The sequence below is a fragment of the Neoarius graeffei genome, chromosome 26, assembly GCF_027579695.1.
Source record: "Neoarius graeffei isolate fNeoGra1 chromosome 26, fNeoGra1.pri, whole genome shotgun sequence".
Lineage (NCBI taxonomy): Eukaryota > Metazoa > Chordata > Actinopteri > Siluriformes > Ariidae > Neoarius > Neoarius graeffei.
In genome coordinates, this window is record NC_083594.1 from 44,382,473 (window position 1) to 44,401,316 (window position 18,844).

Sequence of the window (18,844 nt, forward strand, 5' to 3'; positions counted from 1 at the left end):
AGCACATGTGGAGAGCTTGGGAATTAAGCTAAGAGAGAAGAGACTGAGATGGTATGGGCACATCCTGAGAAGAGATGTAGAGCATGTGGGAAGGAGAATGTTGAGGGTGGAGCTGCCAGGCAAACGAAAACAAGGAAGGCCAAAGAGGAGATAAATGGATGTGGTGAGAGAGGACATGAAAGTGGCAGGTGTGGTAGAGAAGGATGCGGAAGACAGGGAGCAATGGAGATGAAAGATCTGCTGTGGCGACCCCTAATCGGGAGCAGCCAAAAGAAGACGACTTGAAAAATCTGAAAGGCAGTCTAGCTTTAACGGTGAAAGAACCTATAATTAATGGGAACTAATGGGAAGCCATGGCCTAATGGTTAGAGAAGCAGCTTTGGGATCAAAAGGTTGCCGGTTTGATTCCCTGGACCAGCAGGAATGGCTGAAGTGCCCTTAAACAAGGCACCTAAACCCTAACTGCTGTAGCAATAATTATTCTTATTTCAAATTCACATCAGTCTTATTGCATCAAAAATGCATTGTCCATTAACTGTCCTTGTAATCTGTATGTACAACAGTGTTAGTAAAACATCTGGTGAACGGGAACAGTGAAACTGGGCCAGCTGTAATTGCAGCACAGATCAATAAAAACATGGCATAAGCGCATGGGGAAGTGAATAAACAGCATATTAGACACATCATAATTGTAAACACTTTGCTTTACCACTGAAAGCTGCACAATTATGATGATAAATTGTAGTTTATGAATTTAAATGAAGTCCGTAGCATACAGGGATTTAAAAGCGTATTTAAAGAATTTGCGGTTCACTTACAGTATGCATGAAGGACAACGTCAAGGACACAAAACTGGACTGCATCCAGCGTGAATCGGCTGTTATGCCGTATAAGACGTACTGAGATGTTAAATAATGCAGTCGTGTTATGTGAACGGTGTCTAAAGCCACCTCGCTTTCACATCCTCTTGCTTATTGGATCTTTGTGAAATCTTTAGTATTGGACTATCGTTGTTCTTCTTCTTATTATTATTATTATCATTATTATTATTATTACTGGTACCTATGTGGAGTATACTGATGAGGAATAAATGCACAAAGTATTATTCGACATTGTGGATGGGAATCCACATTTGGATTTCGATGTCGATTTTTTTTAAACGCCCAAATGCATCCTTTTATTCTCTTGTACACAGTATCTAAGATTTATGTGTTGCGTAGCCCATTTTCAAGGTGAAAGTATTACAGTCACAAATGTTGGATAGAAACGTACAATTATTGACGTCTTGATAAGTCGTGGATTCTACAGAACCATTGAATTCTCGAATCTGATTGGCCAGAAGCATTGATTAGTTGTTTGTAACAGCAGCTTTGACATTAGTGCTGACTGTCATGCAGAAGGATAATCTAGATATTTAAGCAGTGCCTAAAGGCAGAGCTCTCGAGTGTATGAGCAAAATATTTACAAGGACACAAAATCAACCTGAATAGAATAATAATATTATAGCACCGTGAATGAACCATTGAATTATGTCGTTTATTTCACGTCAATAAATTGCTGCGTTGTCTTGTAACAGTGATACCAATAATGAGATACGCATCACGGTTCTGAATACATATTTATTACTTTCTTTGGGACCGCATGCCATGCACCAGAAACAACACCACGACGTTTATTATGGTGCGACTCTGCTGGGTGCCTGGTGGACAGCAGTGAACCAGCGCTTTCACTTTACATCATGACTGTATAGTTACGATCGAATATCAAACTTGATATGTCAGACAGTTTTCTGGTTACAACGGTCACGTTCACATGCGCAGCATCATTATAACTAATTACCATGTACCTGTTCCTGATCAGAGCACAATCACAGCACATACATATAAGGACTCTCAGTAACACACAGACTTTGCGAAATCCTTTTATTCTGTATCTCGTTTCTGACCCTGTTTGTGTTTTTGGACTGTGAGTATTGTATTAGATCTGATATCCTGTCTGTGCCTCACTCAACCACTGCATGTTTTTCGACTCTGCCTTTGTCTGCGTTTTGGATCTGTTTGCTAGCATGCTTTCCATAAAACTCTTCCTGCACTTGCATCCATCTATCGCCCTTACATGACGGAAACTATCAACTGTCCAGCAAGCTAGTGGACCAGTAAAACTATTTGAACTAGTTTTATATGAAACTGTTATGAATATTTTCCGTAAAATGTGTTAGAAAATAATCCCATGTTAGTTTTTAAAAAGCAAAATAAAAATAAGTGCTGGATAAAAATCTGTTTTGTGTAAATAAAGATACAGATTTCGTTGTCTGGTTGTCAAGCATTTAAGATACGTTGCCTTGCACTTTGATCGGGTTCTCTGTCGTGGTACACGTACATCGTTCGTACGGATGGACGGTTCTCATGCAGTTGCAAAAGCCATCAAAAATCGGGTTGATGCAGCTCTGTTAAGGAACACGGCTATTAATTATTAAGCATCACACCACCCTGTTGGTTGATTAGTTTCTGATTAACGCCTGTCTTTGTTTATGTTCGAAATGAACATTAATGATGTTTGGTGTGATATTTATATTTCTACACCAGGCTTCAGTGCACGGAACTGAAAATAATATCAGAAGTTGTTTGTAACGATTGCGTTTCAACATTTCTGCTCAAATCAGTTTAGTGCTTTTAGTTTCTGGTCATATTGCATAATGATGGACAGGTTGAATTAGCGGGGACGAGCAGCGTGTGTGGATGGTGACATTTTGGGAGTAGGAGTTGCAAGATATGAAAACCGTTGCTAGGCAACAGGTATTGGGCAGGTCTGAGTTTGGATACAGGCGTGATCATCACGGTGGGCGGAGGGCTCACGCTGCTTTCTCATTGAGCCAGTGAAAACTGCCGTCGCATCAGTGTGCCCTTTTTTCCTCAGGGGTTGAAGGGGAATCCTTCCACTCGAGCTTTAGTGTTGATTTTTTTTTTAAATTGAATAAATACAATAACGCTCGTTTCTGTTTTACACGTAGAATCAGCATGGTGGGTGACACCTTGTCTTGTAGATACCCTGTCTTGTCTTAAAGTGCCATTCCACCATTGGATGTATTCTTTGGCATAAAATACAATATATTTTATGACAACATGACTAGACAGAGAAATCTTTTAGCTTCAAAATGATATATCAAACATAATTTTTTGACAACGACAAGTATATTCATTTTGCGACCAAAGTCACCTACCCTTTTAATTTCCGCGCGGTAGTGAAACGTGATGTCATCGGCAGGTTCCCCTTCTTGTGTACCACGTGTCGGTCTATTTTTAGACCAGGAAACCCCCAAAGTGAGAGAGTCATTTCTCCTCGTATATGGGGGCCAAAAAAATTGTGAAAAATTTTGAGTTAATCTTTCAGTTAGCTAGATTTATTGGTATTAGCTAGATTTATTGGTATTATTTTTATCGCGTTCTATCCACCATTGCTGATAATATGCGCCACGTCACACGGTACACAAGAAGGGGAACCTGCCGATGACATCACGCGCGGAAATTAAAAGGGTAGGTAACTTTGGTCGCAAAATTAATATACTTGTCGTTGTCAAAAAATTATGTTTGATATATCATTTTGAAGCTAAAAGATTTCTCTATCTAGTGATACCATTTATATATGTTGTCAAAATATATTGTATTTTATGCCAAAGAATACATCCAATGGTGGAATGGCACTTTAAGTGTTAAAGTAAAAACTTATTCGAGATGCTCTGCCATAGGACGTCTCCAAGGAGTGACGTTGTACCCAAGTTCTCAGTTCTGATTTGTTAAAGTGCTCATGCGCTCGTTCTAATACGTTATCGTTTCTATACGACAACATACACAGGGGTTTGTATGGTGGACACGCCACATAACCGAAGACTAATAAATGATTTAAAAGCCTGTTTAATTGCTTTACAAAGACAAATGGTGGCGTTTTCTGTGAGGAAGCATTTATATAAACGTTGATGGAAGGTCTCTCCAGTGTCAACCCTTTGAAAGAGTCTTCAGGACAGATGACCTTGGACTTTTTTGTCTTCTTAACTTTGAGAGTATAAGAGAGGCTGCTGAAGAAACGACTCACGATAAAAAAAAAAAAAGTATGTGAAAAAAACGTGGTGTTTAACAAATAATAAAATGAAGTCAGTGACGAATTGCTGTGATCGAAGTGAAATAAACCACGTCGGGACTTGCTGTTAGATGAAAATGTCTGAAGATGAACGAACACGTGAATGATGAATTACAGCTTGATTGATAAATCGTTGTGGATATCATCACAGACCACAAAGTAGCTGATTGAATCTTAAAATCTTTTTTGTTTTTAACATTTTTTCTTCTTTTTAATTTGCCTGTCGATCCTATTTTTTGAAAGTGGAATGAAGAAAAAATCGTTGCACTTTGAAATTTTTCACAATATGGTTCTACTGTCTTGTTGGCAAATTAACAAAACTAAATATTGATACGTATTGTGTATTGTACTAGGTATGTAACAGTATACTGTGTGGCAATAAATCATGATAAAATTTTGATTCAAATTCATGAAACAAAAAATGAACCGTGATTATCATCAGGGTGTATGAGCTTAGTTTTTCCCAGCTGTAATTGCATTGTTTAGACAGCAGAGGGAGCTATAACATATAATAGCGGGAATGCACGTGACATCACCGTTGGCGGAAGTAACACAGCTCTAATGCTGTGGAGAAAAAAAGGTATATTTTAGTCAGTGTTGTAGCTGAGTCACTAAACCTCGAGTCCGAGTCCAGTCTCGAGTCCCCAGTGTTCAAACCCAAGTCATTAAAGAAAATTCCGAGTCGAGTCCGAGAACAAGACTCCAACCACACCATTTGACGGTGGCTGTTTCAGTGCCATTAACATTAGTTTGTTCCTGAACATGATGCATAAACAGGTGAATGTGCTACTCTTTGTCAGGGAGTGCGAAGTATTCTGTCAGAGATGGTTGGGAGACGGAAGTAAGTGCAGAAGGGGTGTTTGTTAATGCAAGTGAAGACAATCCAGAACGGCAGGCAAAAGGTCAAGCGAGGCACAAACAGGCTATCAAAGATAAGAAACAGGAAATCAGGGCTCAGGAACCCAAACAAGGAAATAAGGCTCGGTAATGTGTCAGCAGCGCAACTCAATACTTCGCAAAGTGCGTGCGTTTTCACATTTTTTATATAGGCGCGCTGATTGCGCCTTAATCCTGTGCAGGTGCGAGTTGTTTACGGTGTGTGCACGAGAGTCCGCTTGGCACGCGCGCTGTCCGGAGCGCGCCCGAGAGTCTATCTGATGCACGTGCCAAGGCACACAGCTGTGACACTCTCGGACAAAATTAGTACAAAAATTAATGTGGATATAAATATCTTATGCCAAATTATTATGGCATGTTACAAAAAATAAAGAAAAAATCCGAGTCCTCATCTCCAATTTATGAGTCCGAATGCAGTTAATGCACGAGTCCAAGTCAAGTCACGATTCCTTAAAATTAGGGCACGAGTCGGACTCAAGTACGACTACAAGCCTGATTTTAGTTAACAAGCTGTTATATTTTACTCCAACTTTTACACGTTTGTAAATAATTATAGTTGGTTATAAAGACAATGAAACAAAAGTTTGTTCTTTTTTTTTAATTTAACAAAAGGATATTTAAAGGAGTACGCCACCCCCAAGTGAAATTGAGTCAGTCCCTGCAGTCTCTAGAGTTGGATGAGTGAGCCAAAGCGTTTTGTAGCCGACCCAGCCATTGTCCTGATCTGGAAACGTCCCGGTTAGCTTTAGCTTAACGTAGTCGCTGTAATCCGGCGTGTCCAGCTAGCATTGTCGTTGCAAAAGTGAATCAAATAACTCAAGATTTTTTATAATTATTTTTCATAACCTGTACATTCACATCGAGTACACATATCAATGCAAATTAACACGAAGGGATTTACTAGACCAATTTATATCTGGAACTATTTTCGGCCACAGCAAAGGCAAAGCACCGCTGCAGGCGCAAAGACACCACACAGCACCACAACTTCCGTCAATACACCAGTGTTACCAGGGAAACCAGGGTTTTCAGGTAGAGGTCGACCGATCTATCGGCCGGCCGATTTAATCGGCCGATTTTTGCCATTTTTTAATGAATCGGCATCAGCCGATTTTCTTATTTGGTCGCGCCGATTTAAAGTCAGGCACGACAGCTACATAGAACACGGCGTGCAAAAGACCCAAGCCAACAAACGTTTCAGGAGTCAGCAGAGAGAGCCTACAGGTAAGGCTTCAATTCTTACATTTCAGTGTCCTAAAGTCGTATATTTGCTCTCATGATAGTTGTAATCTGTGATGCGTTGCTTCATTTAGCGAAAGGAAAAACGAATAGCATTTCAACTGCATCGGAGTTGTAGAATTCCTCTTGAAACGAAACGTTGCAATGCGTAGCCTTGTGGCCATGAGTGCGTCGGGAATGCGTCGACTATGTAAGCCCCCTTAACGCTGGTGACCGCTATGTTCCGATCTAAACTGTAGTAACGGACAATCTAAGTGAAAAGTTAACAAAAAGAGGACGCAAAACTAACCTGAACGTATTATAACATTGCCATACCATGTCCATTCGTTTTCGCGATGTATACATGTTTGATTTGATTGTGAACCAGAGACCGATGCTAAACCTCTGCAGTTCCTATTTCCAGTTTCCTGCACAGCATGCTGGGAGACGGAGTTTTATATTGTTGAAACGGAAACGTGTGAAAGTTCAAGGCATGGAAGTTCCACAGTGAAACTGTATAACTTGAACATGTATTTTGCCGTTTTGAAGTAACTATCTGAACTAGTGCTGCAAACACACTAGTAACACAGGACGTACTAGCCTAGTACGTCCTGTGTTACTAGTGTGTTTGCAGCACTAATATATTTTTATTTCATATTTATTTTTATGTTGATTATACATTGAATATTTCAGACTCAGAGTTCAGTAGTATTTCATTAGTAGCCTTTGACTTAACTGGTATTTATTTATTTTATATTTATTTCATATGTTGATTTTTTCAGAGTGTTCAATTTTCAATAAATCGTGTTAAGTTTATAAGTGTTGTGCATCCTCTTACTAGTATGATATTTTAGCATGCCAATTAAGGACAATACGATAGCATATCGGCCCTAAAAATCGGCCCAAAAAAAAATCGGCAGCTCATATCGGCCATCGGCTGACTCTGACCTCTAAATATCAGTATCGGCATCGGCTTTAGAAAAACCCATATCGGTCGACCTCTGTTTTCAGGTGCTGCGTGGTGTCTTTGCGCCTGTAGCGGTGCTTTGCCTGTGCTGTGGCCGAAAATAGTTCCAGATATAAATCGGTCTAGTAAATCCCTTCATGTTAATTTGCATTGATATGTGTACTCAATGTGAATGTACAGGTCATGAGAAATAATTATAAAAAAAATCTTGAGTTATTTGATTCACTTTTGCAACGACAATGCTATCTGGACACGCCGGATTACAGCGACTACGCTAAGCTAAAGCTAACCGGGACGTTTCCAGATCAGGACAATGGCTGGGTCGGCTACAAAACGCTTTGGCTCACTCATCCAACTCTAGGGACTGCAGGGACTGACTCAGTTTCACTTGGGGGTGGCGTACTCCTTTAAGTTGATCGGAAGATAAATGTTGCATTTTTTTGGTAATAAAATTTTCTTCTTTTTTCTTCAAAAACATCATGGGGGGGAAAATCAAATTGTGAACCCAATATCGTGACAAACCTTATCGTGAACTGGGTGATCATTACATGCCTGTTTAGAACCATATTATATTATGTACGATCAGAAGTTCATCAGTTAATTGTTCCCACTGATATGAATGGAAAAAATGTGCTCTGATGGATACCAGATGTCTTTGGGAATATAGCCTAAGATAAAATTTCTTTCGGAACACTGGGATAAGTGCGCCTTTGCCAGAGTTTTATTTGCAGTCACGTACAGTATAAAATTTTGGATCCGTTCAAAAGGCTTTATTTCAGCGTGAATGAATGTGTAACGCCAGATAAAAGAAACATCTTCCCACAAAGTGAGAGACGCGGTCAAAACCTTGAGCAGGTCATGCAGATACTTTCTCACGTGCGGCTCTCCAAGGGAAGACAGCAGGAGGCTGAGGCCATCTGCTTTATTTAACACAAATGTCAAACACGGCATGGGAGCATCAGGTCCTAGTGACCGCGGGCACACGCTCACGGACTTGATGGCAACTTAGCACACTTAATTTAGTGTCCTGTTGTACTTTATTATTATCGTTGAAGGAAGTTGCTATTTAAGTTGATGTAAATACTGTATTTTTTGGATTTGAAGATTTGTCTCATGCGAGATCAATAATAAAACGCACACAGGTGTGTAAAGCCCCCTCGAATCATTCCCAAATTACACAGCAACACCAAAACACACAAAACCTTCTGGTGTGCCAATAGCACAAGTGAAAATGCACAACATCCCAGAGCAGGCTAGCGTCTTATCTTAATTTTTTAATCATCTGTTCACTCATTTTGTGGCTGAAAGCTCTTCTGCACTCAAATATTAAAAGACGCCTCATCAAGCCAGCCATCACGTCTATCCATTTGGTGCAATTTCACCTTCGAAGTGACAGACTTTTAATTATTTGCTGTCTCAAATGAAAAGGATCGGCTATAGATCAGTGTATAGGGACATCAGCAGGTGATGGACAGGCTGGTTTCTTTGCTAGATGAAGCACCGTGATGTGACCTCACGCTCCCTAATGGATTTGCATCTGCGTTTGCATTTGACCCGGTTTTCACCGCCTGCAACAATCGTCCATTTAAAGGAACAGTCTGGACAGAAATTTTCCACGCGCCACAAATGCAGTCAGCCAGCCAAGAAACGTTTAGTGGTTCAAGCATAACTCCACCCCCAGCTCTGAGCCCAACTCCACCCACTGCATCATTTTGAAAAATGCTAAAAAGTGTTGAGGGGTGTTAAAAGGTGGCTGGGGAGAGGCTAGGGGAGGGGGGATGGGGGAGCTGGGGGTGATCGGTAATCTCCGATGAATGATGAGTTTTGATCAGTATGTGTTTAAAAATGAACGCATTTTCATCAACAGCAACTCAAGGACAGGGGCTGGGGAGGTGGGCCGCACATCTCTATTTAGTGGCTGTTCACATTCTTTTTATTTCTCATCTCATCTCATTATCTCTAGCCGCTTTATCCTGTTCTACAGGGTCGCGGGCAAGCTGGAGCCTATCCCAGCTGACTACGGGCGAAAGGCGGGGTACACCCTGGACAAGTCGCCAGGTCATCACAGGGCTGACACATAGACACAGACAACCATTCACACCTACGGTCAATTTAGAGTCACCAGTTAACCTAACCTGCATGTCTTTGGACTGTGGGGGAAACCGGAGCACCCGGAGGAAACCCACACGGACACGGGGAGAACATGCAAACTCCACACAGAAAGGCCCTCCTCGGCCACGGGGCTCGAACCCGGACCTTCTTGCTGTGAGGCGACAGCGCTAACCACTACCACCGTGCCGCCCCCTTCGTATTATTTATTTATTAAATTTTTTTTTCATGATATAGAGAAGTACAGAACAGGCCGATTCTACTTCGGCATCGACCTTGCAAGTTTCCGGATGATTTTAACCAGTAGATGGCATTGTGAGCTGTTTTCAACCCATAAAATACAGATTTTTTTTTAGAAAAATGGTGATTTTGTCAGTTGATGTGTTTCATCATAGTACAGTCATGTCATTTAGCTTCCAGCTTTAAAAAAAAAAAAAACGCACACATTTACAGGTGTTGTACCGCTTTAAACGTTGACTACCTTTCAGATTTTTCAAGTGTAGGTCATAAAAAGAATTTTCCCCGACACCCAGTTATTTTTGTTTAGTGGACCGAAAGCTACTGAATTCGAATCTCAGATGTCCAGTTTTACTAGTTGTATTTCTAATCCAACAATGAATTTAGAGCCACGTGGCCCTAAATTCACCGCTATTTTTTCCTGCTTCACCATGACGCAATACAAGATACTACGTCATGCATCACGCTGTCGGCTTTCCCCGTTCGCGCAAGGCATTGTGGGATACACATTTGAAACAGGAGAGAAAAATGGAGGACGTGAGTGTGCGAATGAAACATGAAAGACCGACTACAGTAACGGAAAGCGAGAAGATATATATGTTATTTACCAGCTGGGAGGTCCGTATCGTGAAATACCGTGACCGAGGTCTTGAAAGTACTATTTATACAAAATTGAGTCATTCAGGATTCAGCCATGTTTTTGCTCGGCGTTAGCAACAGTTACAGGTTTTTAGCTTTCTCCTGAAATGTTTTCTTTGATTTCTTCTTCCTCAGGGTAGTAAAACTCGCTTTCGCTGTGAACACTGTCGTTATCGCTATCCATGATGTAAAATTAATGCTATTCTCCTGAGAAATGTGAAAATAAATGTTGACAAAAATTGCTACTATGTTTGTTGTTGTTGTGAACGAGCGAGTCGCCAGAGGTCCGTAACCGGGGTCCGTATTGTAGGATACAGACCCGCTCGCCAGCCAATCAGAGTGCAGGATTTGATGGAAACCGGACCGGGGAAAAAATAAATATATGTTATTTACCAGCTGGGAGGTCCGTATGGTGAAATACCGTGACCGAGGTCTTTCTGGGCCAAGGTCAGTATTCAAGGCCGAGGTCACGGTATTTCACCATACGGACCGACCTTAAGCTGATAAATAATATATTTTTTTTCTTTACCAAATTCTAACAGGGCGGCACGGTGGTGTAGTGGTTAGCGCTGTCGCCTCACAGCAAGAAGGTCCTGGGTTCGAGCCAGGACCCCCCGGGGCCGGCGAGGGCCTTTCTGTGTGGAGTTTGCATGTTCTCCCCGTGTCCGCGTGGGTTTCCTCCGGGTGCTCCGGTTTCCCCCACAGTCCAAAGACATGCAGGTTAGGTTAACTGGTGACTCTAAATTGACCGTAGGTGTGAATGTGAGTGCGAATGGTTGTCTGTGTCTATGTGTCAGCCCTGTGATGACCTGGCGACTTGTCCAGGGTGTACCCCGCCTTTCGCCCGTAGTCAGCTGGGATAGGCTCCAGCTTGCCTGCGACCCTGTAGAAGGATAAAGCGGCTAGAGATAATGAGATGAGATGAGATGAGTCATTCAGGATTCAGCCATGTTTTTGCTCGGTGTTAGCAACAGTTAGAGGTTTTTAGCTTTCTCCTGAAATGTTTTCTTTTATTTCTTCTTCCTCAGGGTAGTAAAACTCGCTTTCGCTGTGAAGACTGTCGTTATCACTATCCATGCTGTAAAATTAATGCTATTCTCCTGAGAAATGCTTGCAAAAATGTATAAGATTTTTGATAATCTTATAAATAAATCTTATTTAAAAAAAAAAGGTAAATGTTGACAAAAAATTCTACTAATTTTGTTGTTGTTGTGAACGAGGGAGTCGCCGGAGGTCCGTAACCGGGATACGGACCCGCTCGCCAGCCAATCAGAGCACAGGATTTAATGGAACCTGCACCACGAAAAAAATAAAAGATGTTATGTTATATACGAAGTAAAGGAAACGCAGGACCAAACTAATAAATATCGGCGCTTAGCGAGCACCTCGGTGTGATCAGCTGTTCGTTTAGCGACAGAATGATGGAACTGTCAGTGCACGCTCAAAGGTAAACCTGCGCATGCGCGCACACACACACACACACACACACACACGGACTTCCTCTGTCTGCTTGACTGCGGGAAGCAAGCGATTTCATGCACATTAGGGAATGCTAAGGAATCCCCTCAAATTAAATAACTTCCCAGCCACAGAATGGCCTGATATTTTGTGAGATATTACAGAAATAAACATATATCACAATGACCGAATTTCAGAGGGAACTAAATTTCACCGATTTTATGAAATCGAAAGGCCGTCTCGCTTTAAATTTTGCGTCTGTAGTTGTGTATTCGAGCGAAAGGTTAAATGTTATTGAGCAGTTAAGGAAGCTTATAGTCACAGTTTAGTGTCATCTAAAGCATCCAAATCTTATGAGGAAGATGTGGAGGGGAAAAAAATTGGAATTAAATTTAGGAAACAATTTTAAGCATCTTTCCAAAGAGCCTTTTCTTCATTTTATACCACAGTGTTGTTGAAATCCTACTCGGACAGTAAACTCTTCAATTCGCATTCAAATCACAGGTTTATACTAATGCACTCATACTCGGTATAATTTCTATAATCACAACTTTTCTTGAGGATTTATGGAAGGAGTCTCCAGTGTCAGCGCTTTGTAAAGATTTCAGCCACAGGAAAGTCTTCAGGACTTTTTGTTTTCCGAAACATTACAAGCCGTGATATGAGTGATTCCACGCTTATGGGTACTGAAATGGGGACATGAACTTATTTTTAAAAATTCACCTAAAACCATTTCTTTTTTTTACCATCAGGTCACAAAACATGTAATCTTTAATGAATGATATGTTAAAAGATAACTTAATTTTCTGAGATGTAATAAAAACATATTTATATGCCAAAGTCAGAACGTAACAGAAGTGTTGTGGACATATATATTCTCAATTTTAACAATGTAGAATTACTTTTTGAAACATAGGAAGGTGATGTTTTAGCAAATATAATTAATAAACATGTGTAGTAGAATAAACATACACATTCTTTCAGTAAGATTAACATGGTATATAGCTAGATTGTAATTAATTTGTAACAGACGCGAGATGGACAATCGTATCAGAAGTAATGTAACAGACATCATTTTGGAACTCATAGGCTTGACTTTGGCATATAAATATGTTTTTATTACATCTCAGAAAATTAAAGTTATCTTTTAACACATCATTCATTAAAGATTACATGTTTTGTGACCTGATGGTAAAAAAAGAAATGGTTTTAGGTGAATAAGTTCATGTCCCCATTTCAGTACCCATAAGCGTGGAATCACTCATATAATATTAGTTTTATTACGTATGAGGGAACGACTGTTTATCGCTGCTATAACAAGTGATTACAGGAACTAACTTGTCTCGTGGATGTTCCAGTACATTAAACTATAAACGCATAAAAAGTATAATGTTTTAGGAGGAAATTACTGTGATCTGAAAGGAATAAATCAACTTCAGAATGGTAACAGTAACTTGGGCCACATCACGTCACTCCACTACTGATTATTTTCCTGTAACGGCACACCCTGATGTGTTTTATTGCATACGTATTACGAGGCACCGTGTTGAGTCTCTGGTTTATTATTGAATGCAAACCTTATTTAGTAATCTAAATGTTTCAGAAATACTGTAGTTTTCTCTCTGTGTGAACATGGATATAAATTAAAGCAGACATTCGGCATTTTAATTTCAATTACTGCAAGAAATGCATCCATACTGTATGGAATGTAAGGGATCGAATCAATCCCGTTCAATTCAGTTTTATTTATAGAGAGCTTTTAACAAGGCAGCTACGTATATAAAATATTAACGCTTAATCTTTTACTGCATGCTAAAGCTTAGACTGATTTCATTATTTATTTTTATATATCAAAGACTAAGCTATTCAGGCACATCCACACAATAAGAATAGAAAGAAATGTTGACCATTCACGTGACTTTCTTTTCCTCTTTTTTGCAGAGACATCCAGTTTTGGGAGCTCACCTTTAAAAGTAGGTCCTTTTTATACAAACAAGTGAGTATTGTTTTGTTGCTTTTGTGTAGTCATAGTGTATGTTGTGCTCCCCCTTGTGTTGAGAATGAAAAACTGCAACAATTTGATGTACAGTACGTGCTGTAAATAGCAGCAGTTACATAACTATCCAGAAATGCCTCCTAATGCAGTAAAGTCAGTTTAACAGAGAAAAATGAGCATCATGAATCCTGAACGATGAGGCTCTTTCAGTATGAAACCTGGGGGCCTCGGCCAGAAAGTTATGACTTTAGTTATGTCTACAGATTCAAGTTAATGATTTGAAACACATCCGAATCAAAACGGAAATGAGCGCTTTGCAACGATCAGTGGCTAGCCTCAGGATTCCAGTCGTGTTAAAACTGAAGAAGGGAGACGACATGCACGAAAAGAATATAAGAGCTTAAAATATTCTGCATGGAGTGGACCAAGATTCCTCTCCAGCCTTGTTAGATGTTGGAGGAAAAGACTCAGTGCTGTTATTCTCTCCAGCAGAGGCTTCACTTTATATATTGGCAAGGGTGCCAAAATTTTCAAACAGAAAAAAGGTTGTTTGGAAAAGAATGAAAAATAATGCTGTATAGTTTCCTCATAAGTTTAAAAAGATATACATGTTATTTATCAGCTGGGAGGTCCGTATCGTGAAATACCGTGACCGAGGTCTTGAAAGTACTGACCGAGGCCCTCTGGGCCAAGATCAGTATTCAAGGCCGAGGTCACGGTATTTCACCATACGGACAGACCATAAGCTGGTAAATAATTTTTTTTCTTTACCAAATTCTAACAGAAAACGAGAGCGCCCGAAACGGAAAACCAAGCCGAGGCGAGCCGCCATTTTGAATCCTCATTCACGGCTGTAATGCAAATTGCTTCCTCCTCGGTATACAAGTGCACTTCCATGGCAGGAAAAAAACTACATTTTGCCGCCTATGTCGTCCCCTACTTATACAAAATTGAGTCATTCAGGATTCAGACATGTTTTTGCTCGGCGTTAGCAACAGTTACAGGTTTTTAGCTTTCTCCTGAAATGTTTTCTTTTATTTTGTCTTCCTCAGGGTAGTAAAACTCGCTTTCGCTGTGAACACTGTCGTTATCGCTATCCATGCTGTAAAATTAATGCTATTTTGAATCCTCGTTCACGGCTGTAATGCAAATTGCTTTCTTCTCGGCATACAAGTGCATTTCCATGGCAGGAAAAAACTACATTTTGCCGCCTATGTAGTCCCCTATTTATACAAAATTCAGTCATTCAGGATTCAGCCATGTTTTTGCTCGGCGTTAGCAACAGTTAGAGGTTTTTAGCTTTCTCCTGAAATATTTTATTTTATTTCTTCTTCCTCAGGGTAGTAAAACTCGCTTTCGCTGTGAACACTGTCGTTATCGCTATCCATGATGTCAAATTAATGCTATTCTCCTGAGAAATGCTGGCAAAAAATTATAAGATTTTTTGATGATCTTATAAATAAATCTTATAGAAAAGATAAATGTTGACAAAAATTGCGACTAGGTTTGTTGTTGTTGTGAATAAGCAAGTTGCCAGAGGTCCGTATCGTAGGATACGGACCTGCTCGCCAACCAATCAGAGCGCAGGATTTGATGGAAACCGGACCGTGAAAAAAATAATGCATGTTATTCATTTTTGGTGCCACTGATTTTGAAGTGAATTCTATGAAATATTATTTTTATTGACTCAGGTGCGGAGGATGGTTGGGGTGTTGGTTGCAGTTGGCCGGGGTAAACTGTCCGTCAGTCAGGTTCAGGATCTGTTGGACACCAAGGACTCCATGGCCTACCCTCAAAACATAGTGGCGCCACCCTATGGCCTCTTTCTGATCAATGTGGAGTATAACGACTCCGGTAAAGACGATTTTTTTCCCCCTGCACATTGAAATGTTTTATTTTATTTAATTACAAATTAAAATCCTAAGCGCTGCCTTTGCTGTATCTGTACAGATCTGAAGACTTACCGAGCGGATTCTGACTGATTATAAAAGAGAAAGCAGCACACATGGTAACATGTAAATATATCTGTATCGAGTAAATAAATTTTGTATTTAACGTCTATGGAAGGAGTCACCAGTGTCGGTTCTTTCTCAGAGGTAAAGATGCTCCTTTAAAGTTTTTCACTGCAGGAAAGTCGAAAGAGACAGAGTGACGACAAGCTACACGTTGTTCTGTTCTTCATTACCTTCAAGAGAAAGTGAAGGAACGACTGTTCGGTCCAGCCGGGTCTGTAAGTAATTCAAAAGTGACCGTTTTTGTAATTTTGCCTCTGTACACCAACACAGTGGATTTGAAATGAAGCAAATTGAAGTGTTGACTTTCAGCTTTAATTCAAGGGGTTTGAACAAAAATATTGCATTAACCATTTAGGAATTAGTCATTTTCTGCATGGTGCCACCTTTTTCACAGCTTAAAGGTCATTGCAAACTAGCATAAGGAGATGTATATATGTATATATATGTACGTCAGTGTGAGAAATAAGGAATTTTTAAGCAGACTGTCACAGGACAGACAAGTCTGAAATGTTGTCTGTCCGACCAAATTTCAGCCTGTCCGAACAACGGGCAGAAGGCCCAGAACAGTGCGGCTGGGGGTCCGGGGCCCACCTTAGGCCTAGGTCACAACCGGCCGTACGTGCTCCTACGGCCAGTCTACATGCAAAAAACGCAAGAAATGCACGGAGGGCGTGCATGTGACGTGCTGATTTTCGAGCCGTAGACCGGCCGCAGAGGTTCTTTGTCATGTCAAACAAACTCTACGGGCGCTTACGTTTTTTTTCAGGTTGCAAGACAAACTTACGGCCAACGTGCGTCTTTCTCCACAAACAAAAAAAACGCAGCGATTTGGGAAACGCCAAAAATCGCACGGCCAAAAAATCGTACGTCCGGTTGTGACCTAGGCTTTAGGGGCCGCAGAAGCTGAAGGGCTTTAGATGCCTGGAGATGGCTTCTCAGCTATTTCCAGGCACATTTTTGTGATATTCAAAGGCCAAATTACATGAGACCTGAGTTGCTAATTTTAAAATTTAGTAAACAATAACACAGCTGGGGCAGCACGGTGGTGTAGTGGTTAGCGCTGTCGCCTCACAGCAAGAAGGTTCGGGTTCGAGCCCCGTGGCCGGCGAGGGCCTTTCTGTGCGGAGTTTGCATGTTCTCCCCGTGTCCGCGTGGGTTTCCTCCGGGTGCTCCGGTTTCCCCCACAGTCCAAAGACATGCAGGTTAGGTTAACTGGTGACTCTAAATTGAGCGTAGGTGTGAATGTGAGTGTGAATGGTTGTCTGTGTCTATGTGTCAGCCCTGTGATGACCTGGCGACTTGTCCAGGGTGTACCCCGCCTTTCGCCCATAGTCAGCTGGGATAGGCTCCAGCTTGCCTGCGACCCTGTAGAAGGATAAAGCGGCTAGAGATAACACAGCTGGATCACTGATGGGATTGAACTGGTTTTGTTGGAACTTGACTGATGTAATTCTTGAATAATTACTATAAAAATGGTGATTTTCAACGATCTCTAAAAGATATAAAAGCAAAAGGTATCATTGGGCGGTTATATGTAATACATATTCTCCAGCCTGTAAACCAAACTAGATCAGCCTATATGTAGAAAATGTGACAAAATATTTAGACTGCTTATTACTATTATTTAACTCATATTTTTATTCTATTGCAACTTTAATCAAGTTTTCAAGGAGTTTGGCGTCATCATGTAGCCTTAACAGCGAGTATAAATAATCTGCACGACACTGTTCAACTCACCTCAACATGTCTTTTATAATCGTTTACCCCGTCATGGGCAACGCAAAAGTCACTGTTACAAACAGTACAGCACGCAACACCGTCATTATTTTACCCGTTAGGCAAGGGGACACTTTCGTGGGGTGTTTTTTTTTTTCTGTTTGTTTGTTTGGGCACCCTGTCATGATGCTCCTGGATACACTGAACTGACGGACTCTCCATCTGGGAGAGAAGCCGTAAAGCCCACCCACACAGAACACTGATTTGTCTACTCAACAAGACAGAGCAATCAAGACAGTTCCATCATTCTGTCGCAAAACGAACAGCTGATCACACCGAGGTGCTCGCTGACCGCCGATATTTATTAGTTTGGTCCCACGTTTCCTTTCCATCGTATATAACGTCTTTTCTTCTCGCTTTCCGATACTGTAGTTGGTCTTCCATGTTTCATTTGCACACACACGTCCTCTATTTTTCTCTCCTGTTTTAAATTTGTATCCCACAATGCCTTGCGTGAACAGGGAAAGCCCACCACGTCATGCATGACATAGTATCTTGAATTGGGTCATGGTGAAGCAGGAAAAACACTAAATAAAACTGGAAGTCTGTGATTCAAATTCAGTAGCTTTCGGACCACTAAACAAAAATAATTGGGTGTCGGGGAAAAGTCTTTTTATGACCTACACTTGAAAAATCTGAAACGCAGTCTAGCTTTAAATTGTCATGAAATAAGACTAGATGGAACTCGACGCCAACGGGGATGCCTCCGCCCGGTAGACTACACGCCTTAAGTTGTGATTTGGGGATGGACATGTGATCTTAGACCTTTTGACCTCAAAATCTAATCAGTTTGTCTTTGTCCCCAAATGCACAAATGGTGAAAGTTTGGTGAAATTCCTTTCATTAGCCTTTGAGATATCGCGTTCACAAGGTTTCGGGACGGACGCACGCACAGACAACCCGAAAACATAATGCCTCCTGCACCTTGCGGTGGCATAGGCATAAAAACAGGCCATAATTGGTGATCAATCAATTGTCCAATTATTTTTGTTAAATTAAAGCTGAAAGTCTACACTTTGGTCATCTTGATGGCTTCATTTCAAACCCAAAATGGTGGTATAGAGAGGCAAAATGATGTCACTGTCCCAAGTGTGGACTTGACTGTAGGTACTAGAAAGCAAGTGATCTTACATTGCACAAGCATTAAACATAAGGCCTGTGTGGTGTATAGATTTTTCCATTAGAAAAAAAGAATTTAAATCATCCAGAACTGATGACCTTAAAAATGAAAACCACCATTTCAGGTTAAAGGAGAGTAGGGATGGGTGGAATATTACCAACTGTATAAGTCGGGAACTGCTTGGTGGCAGTCGTAAAATCCTATAGATTTTACATGGCACAAGTCTTAACATAAGTGAAAAAATGTAACCTCAAAAGTTATATTCCTCTATATATTAA

General features: G+C 40.7%; 1 protein-coding gene across 5 annotated transcripts in view; it reads left to right on the forward strand.

Moving 5' to 3' along the window:
• pusl1 (pseudouridine synthase like 1) overlaps positions 1-15,714 on the forward strand; it is a 46,256-nt gene extending 30,542 nt beyond the window's left edge. For 4 of the 5 annotated variants that reach the window (XM_060910248.1, XM_060910249.1, XM_060910250.1 and 1 more), the window contains 3 exons: positions 13,601-13,655; positions 15,347-15,509; positions 15,606-15,714. In XM_060910248.1, the coding sequence (XP_060766231.1) occupies positions 13,601-13,655; positions 15,347-15,509; positions 15,606-15,637 (250 nt within the window). In that variant the 3' untranslated portion in view covers positions 15,638-15,714. Of the gene's footprint in view, positions 1-13,600; positions 13,656-15,346; positions 15,510-15,605 lie in introns of those variants that run through there. The other variant, XM_060910251.1, reaches the window with a different exon arrangement.
• Positions 15,715-18,844: the final 3,130 nt, after the last annotated feature.